A 23,614-nucleotide genomic window follows, 5' to 3' on the forward strand; every position below is an offset into this window, starting at 1 on the left:
CAGTAAAACTACTGAGCTTATAAAGATTTTTTTCTCTAGTTCTCTTTAAGAAAAGTCACATAATTTTTAAACATAGCAAAGCAACAAGGGTCTTCTGCCATGAAAGGGTCAACTAGCCCTAGTTCTATTCAGAGTTTGTCATTTCATACTTGTTTAATTCTGCAGGACACTGAAACTTTCAAGGTCCTAATATCTTTTTTTTTTTAAAGGAATGGATATTAGTGCATTGTTTCTAATGTCCCTTCATATTGAGTTGTCTATAGTTTTATAACTCAAGGGCAGGGAGCATGAAACTTAGATAAGAGGGGATAATAATTCATATTTTATAAAATATAAAATTAAACTTTAGAAAAAATATACTGAGATGCTATCTAATTGTGTGCCCAGTGGAGGTAATTATAGAATAACAATTGTTATTGTCATTAAATTTTATTTATGGCTATCAAATACTAATATTTATATTATTAACAAAAAAGGTATATTTTAAAGGAACCACATTCAAGAAAAGATGTGCAGTGATTCTAATGCTTTTACAAATGTTTATTTTTAAAGGACCATATTCAAGAAAAAGATAGTTATTCTAATGCTTTTACATCCATGATCTTCTATTAATATCCTACTCTACATTGTATATCATCTTTTTTAATGAAAACTGAATATATCTAATTGATAAGAAGAGAGTGAAAATAAGTGATTTCATGTGAAAAACAACTCTAATGAGATTTTAATAATTTCACTGTATTTTTTACTTTTGATAGTATTCAGTTTACCTCTTAGGTAGGAAAAACATGCTTAATGCTAAGCTGAATGGAGAACTCCAACCGCAAAAAACACATTCTATTATTTTTTAAAATCAAGCCCAGTAATCAATGATAAAGAGAATAATATTTCACTAAAATAATGAAATAAATATGAAATATTTTGCCAATGATTCATTCAACCCTGAAAAATATATTGACAATTCTAGAGGTAGTCACTGAATATCATAAATTTCAACTGAAAAAATTCATATAAATTTCAATTGATAAAATATTAATCTGTTTCACTAACACGCACACAAACACACCCACCTACATTTAGATATTTTTAACATTAGCAATCTAAAAGAAAAAATGACTAAAAAAAAAAACCTAGGATGTACTTCAACAAGCTGCAAAACATCTATACAATGGAATATTAAAGAATAAAAATAAATGCACTATCAAGCCCCAGATATGGAAAAACTTTAAAGGCATATTGCTAAATTAGTTAGTTTGAAAAAACTATATGCTCCATTATTCCAACTATACGACATTCTAGAAAAAGCAAAATGATAGACAATAAAAAATTAGTGGTTGTCAGGTTTGGAGGGGAGAGGGATGGATGAGTAAGTGGAGCAGGGGATTTTTAGGGCAGTGAAACGATTCTGTATGATACCGTAATGGTGAATAAAAAATATCAACTTATCAATTCATATAACTGTACAACATAATAAACACTAATGTAAATTACTTGCTTTAATAACGATATGCCAATATTCTTTATCTTCTAGTAGTTTAGTAGTTTTATGTTTTACATGTAGATCTGTGATCCATTTTCAGTTAAATGTCATGAAAAATATAAAGTTCTGTATTTAGATTCAATATTTTGTATGAAATTTTGCTAAAGAAATATGTTAATAATATGGGAAACTGTTGGGGGAAAGGAAATATACAGAAGCTCTCTCTACACCCTGCTTGATTTTTTGTAAATCTAAAGATGCTTTAAGACATCAAGTCTATCAATTAAAAAACAAGCTTTGATAACATTTGCTAACTTTTTGATGTAAATTTTAAAGACATCAAGAATTTGAAAAAAATGCGAATAATTATATCATAACATGGGATAGAGGATAAAGTGACATTGTTGACATTATCACATTGATTCAATGTTAACTAAAACGTTACTCTACATTTCTACATTTTTCTTAAAAGATTTTATTTATATATTTGACAGAGAGAAATACAGCGAAAGATTTTATTTATATATTTGACAGAGAGATATAGCGAAAGATTTTATTTATATATTTGACAGAGAGAGATATAGCGAGAGGGCACACAAGCAGGGGGCGTGGGAAAGGGAGAAGCAGGCTTCCCGCCCACCAGGGAGCCCTAGGCGGGGCTCAGTTGATCCCAGGATCCTGGGATCAATTAAGGCAGACACTTAACAACTGAGCCTCCCAGGCGCCCCTACATTTCTACATTTAAATCAAATATTACAACTTATAATGATTAAGTTTTCTGGGTTTGTCTGCTGGGTTTTTTTGTTTGTTTGTTTGTTTGTTTTTTGGTCACTTGGCTGATGATCCAGAAGATCAATATGCTAAATTTTAGTTTTTTTCTAAATTTAAGATAGTTGTAATGTACATATTCCAGACAGTTTAATATGCAAATAAATACTTTTAAATAAAAGACTACTTACCACTATATTTGATGACACGAATTGTTGAATCTCCTTCGCCAAATTTGGTGAGAGGAGTTAGTCGGACTTCATAAGCCTCTGGTTTAATTAGCTCAGTCAAGTTATATGTAATTAGTTCTCCTTTTTGAATATTTCCATTTATTTTAATCTCCTGCTCCCACCAACGCTGCTGTCCAGCCTGAAATCAAAAGAATTATGTAATAATATTCCCAGTATTTTCTTCAGAGATACTGTGTTCTAACAAAATGGGCAAAAAGCATTCTGAAATTTTATTAAATAAGAAAATACGTTATATGATTACATTTTATTAAAGTTCAAGTTTCTATAATAAGCAACAAATTCTGTAGATGTTTCCATGCAGATGTTTGCAGATAATTACCAAATTATCACAGAGTAGTTTGGCTGATTAAACAGGTTTAATATACCATTTTATTAAAAGTCAGAGGATAAAACAATAGTTTTGACTGCAGTCTCAATCCAGAGGTTTGAAGAGATATAAGTTTAACTACTTTTTTAATTCTTTTTTTAAGTTTTTATTTAAATTCCAGTTAACATAAAATGTAATATTAGTTTCAGGTGTACAATACAGTGATTCAGGGCTTCCATACATCACCTGGTGCTCATCATGACAAGTGCACTCCTTAATCCCCATCACCTATTCAACCCATCCTCCCACCCACCTCCCCCATGGTAACCATCAGTTTGTTCTCCATAGTTAAGAGTCTGTTTCCTGGTTTGCCTCTCTCTTTTTCCCCTTTGCTCATTTGTTTTGACTCTTAAATTCCACATATGAGTGAAATCATATGGTATTTGTCTTTCTCTGATTGACTTATTTCACTTAGCATAATGCTCTCTAGCTCCATCCATGTCATTGCAAATGGCAAGATTTCATTCTTTTTTATGGCTGAGTTAATATTTCACTGTATATATACCACATCTTCTTTATAGTCAACTGATCTTTGACAAATGAGCAAAGATAATACAGTGGAGCAAAAACAGTCTTTTCAGCAAACTGCAATGGAACACTGGGCATCCACATGCAAAATATTGAATCTAAATCCAAATTTTATACTTCTCATGACATTTAACTGGAAATGATCACAGACTGACATGTAAAACATAAAACTACAAAATTCCTAGAAGATAACATAGGAGAAAAACTAGATGACTGTGGGATTGGCAACAACTTTTTAGATACAATACCAAAAGTACAATCCATGAAAGAAATAGTTGATAAGCTGGACTTCTTTGAATTAAAAATTTCTACCCTACAAAAGATAGTATCAAGACAATTGAAAGAGAAGCACAGACTGGGAGAATATATTTGCAAAAGACACATCCAAAATACATAAAGATCTCTCAAAATTCAACAATAAGAAAACAAATATCCCAGTTAAAAAATGGACCATGGATCTTAACAGAAAAGATGCTCCACATTGTAAGTCATCATAGAAATACAAATTAAAACAATGAGATGCCACTGCATACCTATTAAAATAGTCAAAATCCAGAACACTGGCAACAACAAATGTTGATGGGGCTGTGGAGCAAAAGTAACTTTCATTCATTGATAATGGGAATGCAAAATGTTATAGTCAATTTGGAGGATAGTTTGGGTTTTGTTTTGTTTTTATTTACAAAACTAAACATACCTTTATCATATAACCAAGCAATTGTGTCCCTTAATATTACATAAGGGAGCTGAAAACTTATGTCTGCACAAAAATCTGCCCATGAATGGATGTCTATAGTAGCTTTATTCATAATGGGCAAAACCTGGAAGCTATCAAGCTGTCCTTTAGTAGATGAATAGACAAAAAAACAGTGCCACAACCAGACGATGGCCTATTACATGTGCCAAAAAGAAATGAGTTATTAAGACATGAAAAGACAGAGCAAACTTAAATGTGTATACTAAGTTAAAGAAACCAATCTGAAAAGGCTATCGAATGTATGATTCCAACTGCATGACATTCTGAAAAAGGTAAAACTATAGAGATAGTAAAAAGATCAGTGGTTGCCAGGAGTTGGGGGGAGGGAGGGATATATAAGCTGAACACAGAGAATTTTAGGGACAGTGAAACTACTCTGTATGATGATACCATGGTGGATACATGTAATTATAAACCCACAGAACATACAATACCAAGAATGAACGCTAACGTAAATTATGGACTTTGGCTGATAATAATGGATCAGTGTAGGTTCATCAATTGTAACAAATGTACCACTCTGTTGGGGGATGTTGTTACTGGTAGAGGCTATGTATGTGCTGGAGCAGGGGGTGTATGGGAAATCGTTGTACTTCTGCTCAATATTACTATAAGCCTACAAATACTCTAAAGGAATGAAGTTTTTAAATCTATTGTGCCACTTCATAATTTTCTTTGCATACATTTTCAGTTTTCTTTTATTCATATAAGTAGTGTAAGTATAGTTGCCTTATAATATTTTTATATCTGAAGTCTATAGTATCCTTGTTCTTGGCACTTTTCTCTATTTTATTTTGTTTATTTTTAAATGTGTGTTGATCATGTAACTAAAAATACTATTACTGGGGGTTCTTTGCTGCCTAGGACACAGTTAGAGATATACCTTTGTTTCTGACATCCTCCTAAGTGCATCAACAATACGGTTCACTTGTACTTTCGTTTTAAACCCTTTGGTGTCGGGTCGCCTGGGTGGCTCAGTCCTTAAGCGTCTGCCTTCGGCTCAGGTCATGATTCCAGGGTCCTGGGATCAAGCCCCGCATTGGGCTCCCTGCTCCGCGGGAAGCCTGCTCCTCCCTCTCCCACTCCCCCTGCTTGTGTTCCCTCTCTCGCTGTGTCTCTGTCAAATAAATAAATCTTTAAAAAAAAATAATAAAATAAAATGGAGATGATCCCTTGCTTTAGGCAGACCTTGGGTTTTGATTCCTGTTTGATCATTACTACCGAACTGTAAGACTCAAAGTTCAGGTTTGTCTGGGTTGGTGAGCAGCTGAAGGCAAAAGCAATTTGGGAGGGATATTCCAATTAAAATACTTTGTGTTTCCATTTTTCCTTACATTTTTACCTGGTGATAGATATACACATACATACTATATAATTAAATGTGCATATATATTTTTTCATATATTTACATATTTGCTTATTTTCTGAGGCTGAGTTAGTCTTAATTATATAGCCCAATCTGGTATATTTCTGGATATGTAAATCTCAAATACATGCAATTAACACAGGATAGAAAAATGACAAATAAAATTATGGAATAAAACAGAAAGCCCATGTCTATATTTGTGGGGTTGTTCACATAGAAGACAGAAAAGATTTATCATCCAACTGGTTATGTATATGGAAAAAAACATGAATTTGATGTCTAGCTCACATCTTATACAGAAAAAGTCTCAGGAAGGGGAGCTTGGGTGGCTCAGTTAGTTAAGCATCTGCCTTCAGCTCAGGTCATGATCCCAGGGTCCTGGGATCGAGCCCCACATCGGGCTCCCTACTCAACTGGGAGTCTGCTTCTCCCTCTCCCTCTGCCCCTTTGCCCCGCTTGTGTGCACACGCTCTCTCTCTCTCTCTCTCTCAAATGAATGAATAAAATCTTTAAAAAAAAAAAGAAAAAAGAGGAAAAGTCTCATGAAGGTCAAATGAGACTTAAATTTAAAAAGCAAAAGTTAAACTACTTAGAAAAAATACAGAAGAATGGCATCATGACTTCAAGTAAGATAGTGCTTTCTTAAACAGAATAGAAAAACACAATTAGTAAAGGAAAAGATTGATAAATTAGCCAATCTTAAATTTGAGATAAATATTAAATTTAAAATTTTGCTATAAAAAGTTCTCATCAGTGTTCCCCACTAAACAGCAAAAATAAAGGCAGATGTTTGAAGAAGATATTTAGAACATGTACAGCTAACTAGATTATATTAATACTCTTCTAACTCAGTAAGAAAAATAATTCAAGAGCAAAATCAGACTAATAGGAACAGGTATTTCATAGATGCAGAAACCCAAATAACTAATTAAAGTCTCAGCCTCACCATGTACCAAGAAAATGGAAATTAAAATCATAATACCATTTCCCATCATCAGATAAACAAAAACTTTTAAAATAACAATATTAAAGCTTGATGTAGATATAAAACAATGAGAATTTTTATACGTGTCAAGAATAGGGAGGGTGAGTGGGAGGATGGGTAAGGCTTGACTCCACTTAACAAGTAAGGAGTTAGCTTGCAACAGTGTTACAGATAACTGGCAGAAGACTAGAGACAACTAGGTCAAAGAAACCGACTCAGGACACAGCATACAGCAGAATCTTTACATTCACACTGGTTCCCCTTGTCTCCTAAGTCCCACAGGGGGGATGCACAGGTGCCCACATGGATTTTGCTCGTGCCTTGGGTTCGTATCACAGCTGGGGGATGCTGAGCTTAAAAAAGCTTAGTATCTCTTTCTCTTTTCCCCCTTTGCTCATTCATTTTGTTTCTTAAATTCTACCTATGAGAGATACGAGAAATATGGGGTATTTGTCTTTCTCTGACTGACTTATTTTGCTTAGCATAATACTCTCTAGCTTCAAACCAAGAAACAGACTCCTAATGCTAGAGAACAAACTGATGGTAACCAGAGGGGAGAAGAGTGGGGGGGGGGGCAGGTTAACAAGGTGATGGGGATTAAGGAGGCACTTGTTGTGATGAGCACTGGGGGTTGTATGGAAGTGTTGAATCACTGTATTGTACACCTGAAACTAATATGTCTGTAATGTTAACTAGAATTTAAATAAAAACTTTAAAAAAGAAACCTTAATATTTTATGACTGACAGTAACAAAACCTGCTCAAGCATTACTGAAGAGGGAAACGTTATATTTATTATACTGGACGTTAAACAGACTTTCCTCTGTTCTAAAGGGAGACAATATCTCTGTTGCTAAGCATGCTTGCTCTACAAAGGACCTTGAAAAGATAGGCTGGAATAAAAAGACAGTTAGTGCTTCTGCATACATGATATGCAAAAAAGCAAGACATCCGTGGGAAACTGTCTTCTAAAAATATAGCCTTGATGACAACGAAAACTGAAGAGCAATTTGGCAATAAAAACAATATTATAATGAGAACAGATAAACTCTTGCATTTGTACACATGCAAACAGAAATAGTCATGGCATAGAAAACACAGAAAATGATCTAAACCTCAATAAGAGATAAAATAATACAATTGTAGACTCCTCATAAAATGTAATACAAAATTTAGTATGAAAAATGAACCTAAGCTATATGCATCATCATGGACCAATTTCACAAAAGTAATATTGAGCTAAACTTTTGAAACAGGCATATTATAAAAATCAAATTCAGAGTATGTATTTTGAGAGGGATGCATAGATATGTATTGGGAAATAAGAAATGCAAAACCTAGTAAATACTAAGTTCAAAATACTGGTCAGGTGGGTTAGGAAAGCACCAAAAGAAGATGCAATTGTGAGGGGTAAACAAAGGAGTTCACTCTATTTGGTGATTTTTTTGTTTCTTCAGATTGGTAATAGATATACAAATTATGATGATATTATTTTTGTGTATGCTTGAAATATTTCTCTTTGTTTTTCAAAGAAAGGACTGTAAAATAAAAGTTAGAGATAGGCAATGGTGTTGTCTCGTGTTGTTTCCTACATCTACATCTGTGGCTACTCCTTCTCCCTTTCTTGCTGGGCTGCTTTGCCTTTTCCCAAGTTCTGAATGTTGATGGTCTCTAGAGCTTTCTATGCTGTGTTTTTTGATACTCTCTATCAGTGGTTCTCACATTTAGGCATGCAGGAGAATGATGGGACGATCTTGTTTAACAAGTCTTAAGTACCAGTGTTTCTGTTTTAATAAGGTCTAGTTCAAAATATAATTTTTCAATGAGTTTAGAAATATAATTTTTAAAAACCACCTCTTCCTTTATAAGACAATTTATTATTTAATTCATTTTTAAAGATTTATTTATTTATAATTTTTACTTATTTTTAAAAAGATTTTAGTTATTTATTTGAGAGAGAGAGAGAGAGAGAGAGAGAGAGCATGAGTGGGGGGAGGGGCAGAGGGAGAGGGAGAAGCACACTCCCCACTGAGCCAAATCAAGAGCCACCCAGGTGCCCCTACAAGGCAATTTAGATGCAGATGGTCCTGGAGCTATGTTTGGTGAGGCACAGCTCAGTGTTGCTAGACCACCTCTTTGAGGCCAGTAGCTTCTTCTAACAGCTCTACACTGATTAGTGCCTAACTTGAATCTTTAAGTCCAGTTAAAAACAAAAAATAATAAAAACAAAAACCAAAAACCACTATATCTATTAGTCCTTATATGTACCAAGCACTATGTTAACTGTATTATATTTACTATATTTAATCTAGCACAACCCTTAGTAAGTAGAAACTAATACTAGCCTTGTTTTACAAATAAGGAAACTGAGGCAGAGAGAAGTTAATATAACTCTTCTAAGGTCATGTTGCCAGAGAGTAGCAGCTGCAAAATTTGGCTACACCCAAAATGACTCTTTCACTCACCACTTTTTCCTTGCTTCCCCAGAATTTATTGTTCTTTTACTTTTTTTTTTTTTTTTTTTACCAGAGCCTTTATTTATTTAGGTACAATACACTTATAGTACTTTTTTTGCAAATAGATTATAAGCCAGAAACAATTTCTTAATAATTTTTATACCTGCAGTATCTGGTCATTAACTTGATAAAGATGTGATCAGATTAAATTCTAGCACGTAGTGTATATTTAACTGGCCTCTAAGTGATGCAGCAGGAAATCCAACTTACCGATAACCACATACAATCACTGAATTTACATACATGGGTAAAAATGGACATAAAACTTAATTGCACAGGAAAGTATTTTACTCATGCATAGTTGATACTAGACACCACAAAGTTCCTATTAGTTCTGGAGGCCAAGTATTCTATAAAATAATAGAATGTAAATGACAATTTCTTTCACTGCTTTTAGATTTTTAACTAAAAGCAAAGTACTATTATATCAGAAGATAGATAAAAGTAGTTTAAAAATACAAAAATATATACAGACTGATTTGACATTTAACTATTGTCTAAGGACAAGAAAGTTTAAGCAAGGTGTACTTTTCTGGATGTTAATATAAGTTCAAAACCACTCAATATTTGTAGTATATCCCAAGGGAGGATTGTAGGTATTCTGTTGTTACAATGAGATGCTCTCCTCAAGTAATTTTAGTTGGCAGATACAATGATGTTGTTACTTATTACAAATTCTAGAGTACATAACTTCATATGTGTATTAAAAAAGCAATAACTTTGATTCCAAGTCTTTAATTTTAAAGCTGTAATTAAAGTATATATTTCAGCAGTTGAGGAATAAGCAATTAAATATTTCATACTGTATCTCAGTGAGCTGTGCAAAACGTAAAAATGTGAAATTAAATGCAGTGTTTGCCCATACACAAAAGAAAATGCAACATTAGTCCACTGTTTGGAGGTAATACCACAAAACCCTCAGAGAACGTGGCACCCCAACCGTGAGTGTACCCCATATGCATGTTCATATGAAAGCAATGTGTTAAAAAATTCTTACCATTTAAAGTTTTTAAAACAATTTCCATTTAACTTTTACTTTTCCTAAGGGATACACTTCTTTCAAATGATTTAGGGAATGGCCTCAAAACCTAGAAATCCCCTACAATGAAGCATTTTATTAAAGGCTGTGATTTACTGTTTTTACCACAGAAGATAGCTAAAAAGCTATTGTTGAAAAGGTTTCAGAAGGAAAAAAACATATTAATTTTTTTTTAAGATTTTATTTATTTATTTGACAGAGAGACACAGCGAGAGAGGGAACACAAGCAGAGGGAGTGGGAGAGGGAGAAGCAGACTTCCCGCGGAGCAGGGAGCCCGATGCTGGGCTCGAACCCAGGACCTTGGGATCATGACCTTAGCTGAAGGCAGATGCCTAATGACTGAGCCACCCAGGCCCCTTTTTTTAGTTTTAAAAGGAATAAAATTAGCTCCTTTAAGTAGAAGTCTGCAATGAATTCTGGAATGTGGCTGAGGAGGGGGAAGCTGCTGTCTTTTCCTTTTGGACATAAATCTCTTTCAGCATGATAATGAATTCCAATGAAAGATACTGTGTAAGTGAGAACCTAAAGGAGAAGAGAGAGTACACCAATTGAATATAAGACATATACATGGTTTATACCATTTATTTTGATGTAACCTATAAGAAAGATACTGCTAGGGGCACCTAGGTGGCTCAGTCCGTTAAGTATCTGCCCTCGGCTCAGGTTGTGATCTCAGGGTCCTGGGATGGAGCCAGGCATCGGGGCTCCCTGCTCAGCAGGGAGTCTCCCTCTCCCTCTGCCTCTCCCCCCTTCTCATGCTCTCTCTCAAATAAATAAATTAAAAATCTTAAAAAATAAAGATACTGATACACCCATTTAATTGGAAACTTCCATTCATGTTTACCAGCTACATTGCTAGTAAAAATAACAGCTGATGTTAAAAACCCAGGTATTACATACCGTAAATCACATACTCTTATGATTATCCCACAGAGTCTAAACTAGCTAAGATAACATTTTGATGAGTTAAAAGCCAGATGCCTTATAGCCTCAAATAAAGGTGACATGGGCTTTAAGATGCACTATTATTTTAGTAACACCTTAGGGAATAAAGGGTTAACAAATAACGTGGCATTAAATGTACCTTATTTCTATTTTCTACTAATTATAGTATATATTTATCCTTTAATTACATACTCTTTCTTCCTTCATTTGTACAAATTTGAGTCTTATTCTTTTCAGACTCAGTATGAAATCTTTTGAATTAGAGACACTTTTTCAACACCCTTGAAATATTTGGTTTTTCAGACTTTGCTCAAGAATATTAATGCCTTTGGAAGTGATAGTACATTCTTTTAGATATACAGATGTTTAATAGTTTTTGTCTACCATTCCTCTTCGGAAGCTAGCATGCTTTTTTTTTTTTTTTACGATTTTATTTATTTATTTGAGAGAAAGAATGAGAGAGAGAGCATGAGAGGGGTGAGGGTCAGAGGGAGAAGCAGACTCCCTGCTGAGCAGGGAGCCCGATGCGGGACTCGATCCAGGGACTCCAGGATCATGACCTGAGCCGAAGGCAGTCGCTTAACCAACTGAGCCACCCAGGCGCCCTAGCATGCTTTTTCTTAATTGAATCATGTTTAGTGAAAGTTACATAGCTTTGTTTGAAAGCTAGGCTGAAGCTTTCAGCAGACTGATTTGTAACTAGTCCTTCAACAAATTGCATCAGGATCTACTGACTGAAGATACTGTGTTGTCTTCTGAGGTATGTGGGCAGCACCTACTGCTTTTCATTGCATTTCCATTGGGATAGGTCATTGCCAACTACATAGTAGTTTTTGTCTCTCGGTATATATCACACTGCAATAGTAAAGGCTTTTTAGAAAGTATGTAGGGATCCGTGTTTAAATCAGAATTCAAAGAATGCCAATAATGCAACTGTGGTAACAATCAGATTGACAGGAATCTATACAGAGCAAAGTCTGTATCTGGATAGATACACCGTCTTCTAAATTACTTCCTCTATTGCCTAAATGCTGGCAAGTTCATTTTAATAACTACCATATAATGGATTCCAAATATGGAACATTAGGAAGGTGGAGTGAGGAGACAATTGAGGAATTAGAGCAGTGCTGTCTTTCAATACAGATGGCCTTGTATTTCATTGTAATCTTATTTGGTAAAAATTGAGAACAGCCATAATGGCACTAAAATCTTTTGACTTGAAAATATATTCTCATAATTTAACATAAGTAATGCATGTATTTATGTATATTTTAATTTCAGATTTATCCATAAACAAAATAACAGATGCTACTTAATAGTGACCTCAGTTAATAATTGGTTAATACCTTATTTTAGGAACGTGATTTAAGTAATTATTGTTTACCGATATGATGAACGTAATAATTTTGAAGAGGATGGAGAAACATGGGAAATGTCTAAGATCATGTAGCAGAGTGCAAAATGTAAACAATATGACTGTGGTTGTATAAAATACATAAACCTAATGAAAGGTTATGCAAAATAAGAACAGCTGTTTTAGGTAGTGAGATTCTGCATGATTAAAAATTCTTTTGATATTATATTAACTGGTAGTAGGGACAACTAACACCATATGATATCTGGGAAATCTGATTCCAAAGGGTGGGGTTCAGAATAATGTAAGAGCATATAATTGAGGAGTAGTAGATAGCTACATTCACTAGCAATTAGAGAAAGTGTAGATTTCATAATTTGTTTTAGAAATTGACTATTATTTATATTTCTATAAAAAGAATTTTGCTTACCTCATTCCAATGATGAAAAACTAATTCTTTTTTTTTCTTGAAAAACTGATTCTTGACATTCAAGTTAAATTCAATATGTTTAAGATTTGAACTTGATAAACTCAGATTTTAAGCCCAATCACTTGGAGTACCGAGTACTACCTGGGGGAGGTAATTAAACCCATTCCCTAGTTGAAGTGCTTCTGGCATGAGTAGTGAAGAGGATGCCTCTTGTTTAGATTATCCTGTTTCCTATTGATCTGCTCTCAGACTTAGTCAATTTCACTTGGTCTTCCTTGTCCTCTACTAGCATCTTTTGCTTATATCCCGAAACTGCCTTGGCCTCTGGGTCAATATTTCTATTCAGCCTGCATCTTTGGCAAAGCACAGGTTCTTTGGGTCTAAGCACTATCTCTGCCCTTTCTCAGAGGTTTGGTAAATCTTGACTGCTTCCCCAGCGCCACAATGAAGCAAAAGACTAGCCAGGCTCTGGGACCTGAAAATCGGACTCAGTCTGGGCTATTGTGCTACTACTCTAGGGCTCACCCTGCCAGGACCCAGGGCTTCCAGACCATTCTTTTTGGGCTACATACTGGGAGGCGAGCATAGCCTTACTGACCCACGTAGGTTATAGGTGCCTTTCTCAGGGAATGTTTAGGACTTACTCTATTGCTCTTCTTTTACTTATTTTATAATAGTCCTCGTGCCTGGGGATTCTGTGTATTTGCATTGGAATTTCTTCCAGTGTTTTTATTCCTGACATAAAAGCTTTGGAACTCAACACTTTTTTCCCTCAACCACCTCCTGCCCACTTCACTACCACAACTTCCATCTGATTTAAAGCTTAGGCTTTCAAGGCCACTGTTTTTGCTTAGATTTTATAAAATCTATTCAAAGCTCATTTGCCATCTTTTTAATTTTTTGCTAGTGGGTCTGTCTTCACGTTCTTGGAAAGTGTCTTCACATTCATGGACCATAACTTCAGGATTCTCTGTTGTAACTTTAAATAATAATGGAGCAATTGATTTAAAAAAAAGGATTACAAAAATTTTAAAAATTTTAAAATATTTCAAATTCCCAACTGTCCTTTTGCAATCAAAGTTTTTAACTTACATGATAAACTAATGTCAAGGAGTATTAGAAAGACACTGCATTTAGCTTTGAGTGTCTTGAAAGTTATTCCCTACAGGTTTTCTGATTTAAATTCCTTACCATAATAGCTACCTGATTACAAAACAAAGAAAAGAACAAAACAACTCTCAGGTAAAGAAAACATTGAATGGGTCCACAGCTTCAGTGAATTTTAGTCTTTCATGCAGTTTGCTAAGTTTTCTTTCCTTGTCTACTTAATGAACCACTCACTGCTCTTGTAGGGATGTGAGCTGGAGATTTGGCAGTCTCTGGAAAATATCATTGTTATATAAATGAAAGACCTTGTAAATACATTTCAAGGATGATTAAAAAAATGGGAACTAAACATTAGGCACATAGAACAAAGACTTCAGTGACAACCAAATGAAACATTCTTGCTCAATGACCTTAGAAATGGAAGAAATAGTAGAAGAAAAATAGAGCCCAAAACTTTCTAAATATATTAAGAGTTTTATGACTTAAAGTTAAAAATGTAGTTCCAGAAAAAATAAGACAAATATTAGAATAGAACTTTGAATAAAAGGAGGTCTTTTAGCTCCCTGAAAAAAATTTGGTTTCTGCGATAGCTAAACACTGAGTGAAGGGGTTGAAACAAAGACTAGCATTTTATACAGTCTTAACTATTTAGTATATATCTTTTATGTGACTTAACTTTACATTCCCAATGTAACCTTTTAAAATATATTAGAAGGGGCGCCTGGGTGGCTCAGTCGTTAGGCGTCTGCCTTCGGCTCAGGTCATGGTCCCAGGGTCCTGGGATCAAGCCCCGCATCGGGCTCCCTGCTCGGCGGGGAGCCTGCTTCTCCCTCTTCCACTCCCCCTGCTTGTGTTCCCTCTCTCGCTGTGTCTCTCTCTGTCAAATAAATAAAGTCTTTAGAAAAAATAAATAAAATATATTAGAAGAATTACATGAGATTATTAAATAGCTAATATTTATTGACTACAATCTGTTCTAAACATTGTAGTTATTAATTTAATCCCAAGTAATTCGAGGTAGTTAAATAATTACCATTCAATTTTAATTAACTTTAAATCCATATTACTCTATTTTCACCTATTCTAGTACCATGTGTAGAATTACTGTTTCTAAAAATAAAAGCTCAAAAAGTAAAATAATAAAAGAGGAGAGAAAAAGAATAAATATGGTATCTCAGAAGACATACAGAGCAGACTAAATGTTCAAATGAATCTTGCTTGCTTTCTTTTCCCACCCCTCGCAGGAACATTTTGGAGCCTTTGTAACATACAAGGCATTTGAAAGGTAATTGCTAACATTTAGCTTAGGGAATGCTCAAGGAAACATTTTTGTTTTTTTAACTTTGCAGAACACATTTATCTTAGGTTATATGAATAATGTTTTTTTCTCTGAACCCCAAACAGAAATAGACTAATATACAGAGAACAAGCTGGTGGTTGCCAGAAGGGAGGGGGCTGGGCAAAATAGGTACAAGGGAGTGGGAGGCAGAGGCATCGAGTTGGGGAATGAATGTCACAGGAAGGAAAGGCACAGCATAGGGAATATAGTCAGTGGTGCTGTAATTGCACTGAATGGTGACAGATGGGAGCCACAACTGTGGTGAGTATAGCATAATATATAGAGTTTTGCAAACACTATGTTGAACACCTGAAACTAATGTAACATTGTATGTCAACTAGACTTCAATAAGAAAGAAAGAAAAGGGCAGGGGAGGAAAGGGGAGGGGGAGGGGAGGGAAGGAAAAGAAAAGAAAGAAAGAAAGTATTATTTTATGTTTTCTGGAGTTACTTAGTAATAACTTTAATGATGAATTACAATCATGATTGTGTAAATATTAATAACACAGTTTAGACTCGTGATTTGGTAGACTTTAAGAGATTTGATGTATAAGGGGCGCCTGGGTGGCTCAGTCATTAAGCATCAGGTCATGATCCCAGGGTCCTAGGATCGAGCCCCGCATCAGGCTCCCTGCTCAGCGAGAAGCCTGCTTCTCCCTCTCCCTCACTTGTGTTCCCTCTCTTGCTGTGGCTCTCTCTGTCAAATACATAAAATCTTAAAAAAAAAAAAGTTTTTTAGGGGCACCTGGGTAGCTCAGTCGTTAAGCATCTGTCTTCGGCTCAGATCGTGGTCCCAGGGTCCTGGGATCGAGCCCCGCATCGGGCTCCCTGCTCCGCGGGAGGCCTGCTTCTCCCTCTCCCACTCCCCCTGCTTGTGTTCCCTCTCTCGCTGTGTCTCTCTCTGTCAAATAAATAAATAAAATCTTAAAAAAAAAAAAAGATTTGATGTATAATGGATAGAGCATATGAGGGTCAAGATTAGATAAATCTTGATGTGATAATTAAATGATCTTTCTTCAGTTTATAAAAAATAAGTTATTTTGGTTTAACTAATAGAACTTATGCATAATTCCAATAACTACCGTTTCATCAAAATAGTTGCACCCAAAGCTTTCCCTGATTATTGGACATTTTTTGATAATGAGACTTCTTCTCTTTATAGTATAATTATAATAAAATTTTTAAGGCAAAATGGAACAAAATTTGAATGTTTGATAAAGTTCTTATGTAGACTTAAACAAGCACATGTGTTATTGTGTAGCAGAACTGAATATAGGTGGTTCTGACTCAAAAAAATTGTCAGTTTGGTCACAGTCAGGCTAACATATCTTTACCTGAGGGAAAATGTCCCATTATGAGAAACATGAATTTTCAAGACACAAGCAATGACTTCATTAAAAATGGGGTATAAACTTCATTTAAGGAACATGAAATAATATTCATTTTTAAATATAAAAATGTAGTTACAGTCATTCATATTTCAACACTATAATTAAATTTCTAGGAAGAAATCTGACAACTACAGTGTTCTTTATGTAGAAATTAAGAAACTAACTGCAAATATAAGGTTATTTAAAGATTCTCATCTGTATTTTTTGTACAAATCATTCTAAAATAGGCTCCCCCCCATTCATGGTGACCCCAGCTAGTGGGGTGCCTACATGCTAACTTCTGTATAGTATATCCCTTAATTCAACCACCAGACACCAGGAAAGCTGATACTTCCAAAGTACATTTGATTAATCTTCCACAGTTTATGGAATTACAGTTTGGGATAGTGGTTGAGAATACTCAAAGTATTTTTGTCTACTAAGAAAAGTAAAAAAAAAATAGCTACCAAATTTTGAGGACTTCTTGAGGACTCACTATTTCCAGGTATTGCACTGAATATTCTACATGTTATTTTTAATTTCATTTTTATAAAAATCCAATGAGATTAGTATTCTTATCCTTATTTCCTTAGTCAAGGAAACTTAAAGAACTGATAAACTTTCCCAGGACACATAGCTAGTAAGTAAGTAGCAAGAGAGGATACAGAAACCCAATATTGTCCAATTTCAAGGCTACTTTCCTAATCTTAATCACTAATCTCCACTTCCTATTATTATATTATACATTATATTAAATGTGTTGCTTTCACAAGTTTTTCTGACCAATGTGCATTTTATTCACATTCCCTTAGAAAAGGGATAAAGGACTTTTACACTAGGGAGGGCCTAATTACGTTGAACTGAATTACATAGCAATGCCGTGACAGATTTAAGATAACAAATCTATCTTTAGGAAAAGGGTTAGTTATACAAAAAGCTTTTGATTTTGTGAGTCCTGACAGTTTAAGACAATGCAGATTCTGCCTCTGAATTTTATTTCAGGACTCCAGTGAATGTGTGCTCTGGCTGGGCTGAGTTCTGTGATCATAACTGTTACATAAATCATTAAGTGATGGGGTATTTCGTATTGCCTTGGGAAAGAATTTGCGTGTATTTCTGGCATATCCCCTCCACCATGAATTTATTATTTTCATGTGTTAAAACAAAACATCAACATTGAGAACCACCCAAAAGACCATGTATAACAGTAAAAATAATCATTCTTTAGCAGGTAATGATAGATTACTATGGAAGAAAAACTGGTTTCCTATCAAGTTTGGAAATAACACAGTCTAATTATTTTCTTGCCATGCTTGGATCAGCAGGTGAAAGGACACCTCAGCCTAAAGATTAATTCATTATAGATTTCAACCTTAATAAACTAGAATTAAGCAGCTTAGACAGCATCTTTCTTCATAAGTTACTGTTTCTAGAATGTACAGATAGATCAGTATTTAGGGTTTTGATTCTGGCATTTCATTTTGGCATTTCTTTGATATAAAGGGATCATAATCACTTCCTTCAGTTACTTTTGTGGATAACCTGGTGTTGCTGCTTTACATCTGTAAGATATTTTACTTCTGCTATGTTCTGGGTTTATTACTAATAGTTTTATATTTTGATCCTATAAATGATTTTCCATATCTCATCAACAACTTCTTCTTTTAACTGAATTCCTTGCTTCTAGTAAATTCTGATTCCTACTCATCCTACCTGTTGCCACCAAAGTAATTTAATCTTATTTTCCTGCTTAAATAAGCTGAGTGATTACTCTCTTGTAATATTGTTTAAAATAATAGCTAACATTATTGAGCACACAGTATGTACTTTGACAAATTATTCAATTTAACTTGGTTGAAATCTATAATGTCCCTATGAATATATTCTAAGTTTTCTTAGACTATTTTAGCTTCATACAACTTAAATAGATACCCACTTGGGCAATCAATTTGACACTCCAGGAGAAGCCTCAGGTTAATATATTTTCATAAACTTTATATAATAGAAAATAATGATATAAAAATTTAAATGTATTGGTGTGTTATAGCCTTAATTCAATTATTGACAATGATAAAAAGTCTTAATCATCAAAATGTTCTCAAATTAAAGGCTTAGAAGAAAAAACAGTAAGAAAAACAAACAATGCTTACACAGATGTATAAATAGAGATTAGCATATCTTACTGTATTTTGGATTTTAAAAATGTCAATAATATTCTCTTTTCACCGGGAAACATTACACAACTTCATTGACTGATACATTTATTTATTCATTCAAACTCACCTAACCAGGTTGGCACAAAAAAGAAACAGTAACAATGAGGAACCAAGCGGAGTAATTTCTTTTTATATTGTATCTGTTAAATTGAGACTGGAAGGGTGAGTGGACAATAATATCGAAGTGTTATATAAAATATATTAAAACAGTTTAAATATAATTTCAAACTGTGCAGTTTTTTTCTGAGTCTTAGAAAATTTAGATTTGAAATTTTCTTACATATGAAGTCTTATTTTCTAGTGATTTTATGGCCAATGAGATACAACACTTTTCTTAGTGAAAAAAATAGAGCAGTGTCACTGGAACTGCTACTTTCTACCATTTCCAGTCCCCTGGCTCTTTAGCAAGAGAAGCCAGCTTTTAGGGCTGCTAAGTTTCTGGGCCTCCCTTTAAACAAGATATGGTCATGGAACCTAATCCTGGTCAATGAGATCGAGGTAGGAAGGCTGGTTGGTGCTTCTGGGAAGGCTAGTGAAGACAGCTTAATCAACTAGGAAGGGCTTTTATTCATTTGTTGTTTTTAAAGGATTTTATCTTATTTTTTTATCTTTGTCTTTACTTGACTATGGTATGTGATTCAGCTGTGATGTCTCAAATTATAGCAGCTACCTTAGATCATTGGGTAGCCTCAAGCATGAAGGTCATGTCCTCCGATAGTGAAAAAGAAAGCTATAACCTTGGTCTCTAATGATACTGTGGAGCAGGCATCAACACTGGACTGCCCATGTTCGAACTGATTCTTTGTGAGAGGGAAATAAGCATATATCTCATTTAGGCTCCTATTTATTTTGGTCTTTTTAGTTGTATACAGCTAAACATAATCTTAATTACTAGAGATACCAACAATTTGTTTCTTTTTCTATATATCTTAAGGGAAAAAAAACCAGACTGTTGAGTTTACTCAATGTAAAACTGTAACATAAAATTTTCTGGACATTTTTTAAATTTTATTATGTTATATTAATCACCATACATTACATCATTAGTTTTTGATGTAGTGTTCCATGATTCATTGTTTGCATATAACACCCAGTGCTCCATGCAGAACGTGCCCTCTTTAATACCCATCACCAGGCTAACCCTTCCTCCCACCCACCTCCCCTCTAGAACCCTCAGTTTGTTTTTCAGAGTCCATTGTCTCTCATGGTTTGTCTCCCCCTCCGATTCCCCCCCTTCATTTTTCCCTTACTACTATCTTTTTTTTAAAACATATAATGTATTACTTGTTTCAGAGGTACAGGTCTGTGGATATTTTTAATAAATTAGAGTATGGCTTTGTTAGCACTGCTTTCTATCAAAGATTCACTTTGCAGAATTGCCATTTAAGATATATCAATATATCAATATCAAGGTAAAAAAAGTAAAAGTATGTTTGTTTCATCTAGTTATTGCACAACAATGCTGTTTAACAAATAACCAGAAATTCTTAATGTCATAAAACAATAAGCATTTATTCCTTGCTTGTACATCTATAGGTTGGTTGGGTTTTAGATTATTTAAGCTTGGCCTAACTGGGCTTGCTTCCAGTCATGGGTTGAATTCAGGTCAGCCCCACATGTCTCTTACCCTTCTTGGATCACCAAACTACCTAAGGCAGGTTTTCTCATTGATGAAGTCAGATGGTTTTGGAGGGTGAGTAGAATTTTGCAAGGTCTTTTAATGACTGTGCTTAGAACTAGCCTCTATCATTTTTACATATATTCCACCATGACAAAGGTAAATCACATAACCAAGTTCCACATCTGTGAGTATAGGATATACTCTTTCCAAAGACTAGGACTGGGGAGAAATAAACTTTCAATGAACAATAATCTAATATACTACAATGTTGTATTAGAACTTTGAATGTATCACACAGTTCCAGTGACAAAGTTTTCTTATTAAAGGTAAAGTATCAAAATATGTAAGTTCTTAGAAGTTAAACTAAAGATGTGTCATATTGCCATATAATCACATCTTTATACTTCTTTTTACATATCACACTTAAAAGGAGCATTTTTAGAAGCCAAGATGTACCTCATTCTAAAAGAAATGCCACCAACTATAGATGGTTAGCTAGATATATGTGTTTTCTATAACACAAAAACTGATTCCAATTTTAAAGATTTTTTTTTTTTAAGATTTCATTTATTTGTCAGAGAGAGAGAAAGAGAAAGAGAGAGAAAGAGCAGCACATCCAGTGGGAGCTTCAGGCAGATGGAGAAGCAGGCTCCCTGTTGAGCAGGGGACCCCATGTGGGTCTTGATCCCAGGACCCTAGGATCATGACCTGAGCCAAAGGCAGACGCTTAACCAATGAGCTACCCAGGCATCCCTGATTCCAATTTTAGAAAAAAGACAATTACTGAAATTATTCTATAACTGTCCTTAGTAAATATTGGCAGTTTATCAGCAATCTTTTGTTTAAAGAAATGCTACTTAAGTGACCCCCAAAATGACACAAAATAAATTGATAATTAAAGCAATCAATGTCTTATTACATAATAAGTACATTTAAATGATTTTCCAGAAAACTCATAATATCTCTATTTATCCATAGGTGGAATCCATATTTCAATTATTACTCCTTATTAATATATTTTATTTGTATTTATTAAGCTTAAAATCTAATATCAATGTCTACTGAAGAATGCCTATGCTTAAATATTATTTACACTTGATATCATCCTCACATCTATGCCCTGCATTCCTGTCAATTTCCAGAAAGATGTCTTAATCATCAAAATGTTCTTAAAATATTACTTTTGAAAACAGTAAAGCAATATGTTATGCAAAGGTGTATACTGAGGCTATCGGACATTTTGAAACTGCATTTTCTTTCTTTTTTTTTAAGATTTTCTTTATTTGTCAGAGAGAGATAAAAAGAGAGAGCACAAGCAGGGGGAGCGGCAGGCAGAGGGAGAAGGCAGCTCCCTGCTGAGAAAGGAGCCCTATGCAGGACTGGATCCCAGGACCCCGGGATCATGACCTGAGCTGAAGGCAGATGGTTAACTGAGTGAAGTCACCCAGGCAACCCAAAACTGCATTTTCAATCACAAATATCAATTATATTTTATTTTAATGGAAAATGTTGCATAATATCATTGATTAATTCTCATTCAAAGCCATCTATCGAGAGCCTATTACTCAAACAAATGAGACAGAATCCTTGTTCTTCATAGAGCTTAAAATCGAAACTAGTAACTGGTTTATTGAGATGTTGGGGGGATTATAAGTGTTAAGTGTTAATAGGTGTAAAGCACTCAAAACAATGTTTAACACAAGTAAACATTACATATGTGTTAGCTAATACAATAATAATTACATCTGCTGGTCCTCCTACGAGTGTTACTGAGAGGCAAGTGGTATGTATGTGGAAAGGATACAGCGAGAGAGATTAATTTAATTATCACTGAAAAATGTGTAGTTATAAGTTGGGGATGCATAACATGATTAACATCGGGATCTGGCCTATTTTGGAGACTGTAATCATCTTTATCCATTTTCTTTAATAGGAAAATTTACCTACCTAAATTACAGCTAGAGCTTAATTTTATTTATTTTTCTTTTTTGTTTGCTTCAAGTTTTTATTTGAATTCCAGTTAGTTAACAGGGTAGTATTAGTTTCAAGTGTAGAATTTAGTGATTTATCACTTACATCCAACACCCAGTGCTCATCGCAAGTGCCCTCCATTTAGCCCATCCCCCCCACCCATCTCCCTCCAGCAACACTCAGTTTGTTCTCTATAGTTAAGAGTCTCTTTTACGGTTTGCCTCTCTCTTTTATTGTTTTTCCCCTATATTCATCTGTTTTGTTTCTTAATTTGCAATGATGTGGATGGAACTAGAGAGTATTCTGCTAAGTGAAATAAGTCAGTCAGAGAAAGACAAATACCATATGATTTCACTCATATGTGGAATTTAGATCCTAATTTTAAAGCAAAAAATAAAACCACAAAACTATTAGAGGTAAACATTTTAGATTTTGTTTACCTCCTTGAGTTGTGCTAGGCTTTTCCAAGAACACTTCAAATTCAGAAACCGTAAGATGGAAAAATTCAGTTGTATAAAAATTTTAAAAATATGCACCATAAAAACAACATTTAAATGAGAAGATAATTACATGGAAGAATATTTCCAAAGTATATGACAGAATTCTTAATATATTTGGAAGACTTTGGATAATCAAAAAGAAAAATATTAGCAATTAAAAATGTATGGTTAATTATGGAAAACAACTTGGAGGAGGCAAGAGTTTATTCAATAAGACGCTCTGGTAATTTCTCTGGCAAGAAATTGGACTTAGTGATCACGGAAGAGTTGTATAAAGGTAAAAGGATTTGAGGGATATTCAAGAGATAAAATTGATGGAAACTGGGTGACCTGGATATGGAAATGAAATATAGGTAAGAGTCAAGAATTATTCCCAGTTTCTCTCTGGCTTGAGCAATGGGATGGATGATGAAACTATTCAGTGTAATGGGGACACTAGAGGAAGACCAGGCTTCAGACAGAAGGTCAGGATTTAGACATGTTATGGTTGAGAGGCAAATGAGGCATGCGAGTGTAGATTTATCAAATGAGTAGGTCTAAAGAGGTAAAACCAAAACTCCAGGAACATTATCCATTGACATGTTCTTTGGTACTTGATAAATAATGTAAAGTAATGGCAATCACATATGATATAGTGGCTCTTTTAAAGAAAATATATGGAGGTTGGGAAAGAAAGATTAAAAGCAAATATTTTAGAGTAAGATC

The 23,614-nt window shown here is 34.4% G+C and overlaps 1 protein-coding gene across 1 annotated transcript in view; it reads right to left on the reverse strand.

Moving 5' to 3' along the window:
• Positions 1–23,614, reverse strand: part of MDGA2 (MAM domain containing glycosylphosphatidylinositol anchor 2) — an 800,528-nt gene that overhangs the window by 46,370 nt on the left and 730,544 nt on the right. The window contains exon 11 of the mRNA XM_045900785.3: positions 2,440–2,617. Within this exon, the coding sequence (XP_045756741.2) occupies positions 2,440–2,617 (178 nt within the window). The remainder of the gene's footprint in view (positions 1–2,439; positions 2,618–23,614) is intronic.

Source organism: Mirounga angustirostris, unplaced genomic scaffold (genome assembly GCF_029215605.1).
Source record: "Mirounga angustirostris isolate CCGP_5_RB_7025 unplaced genomic scaffold, mMirAng1.0.hap1 SCAF_9, whole genome shotgun sequence".
NCBI lineage: Eukaryota > Metazoa > Chordata > Mammalia > Carnivora > Phocidae > Mirounga > Mirounga angustirostris.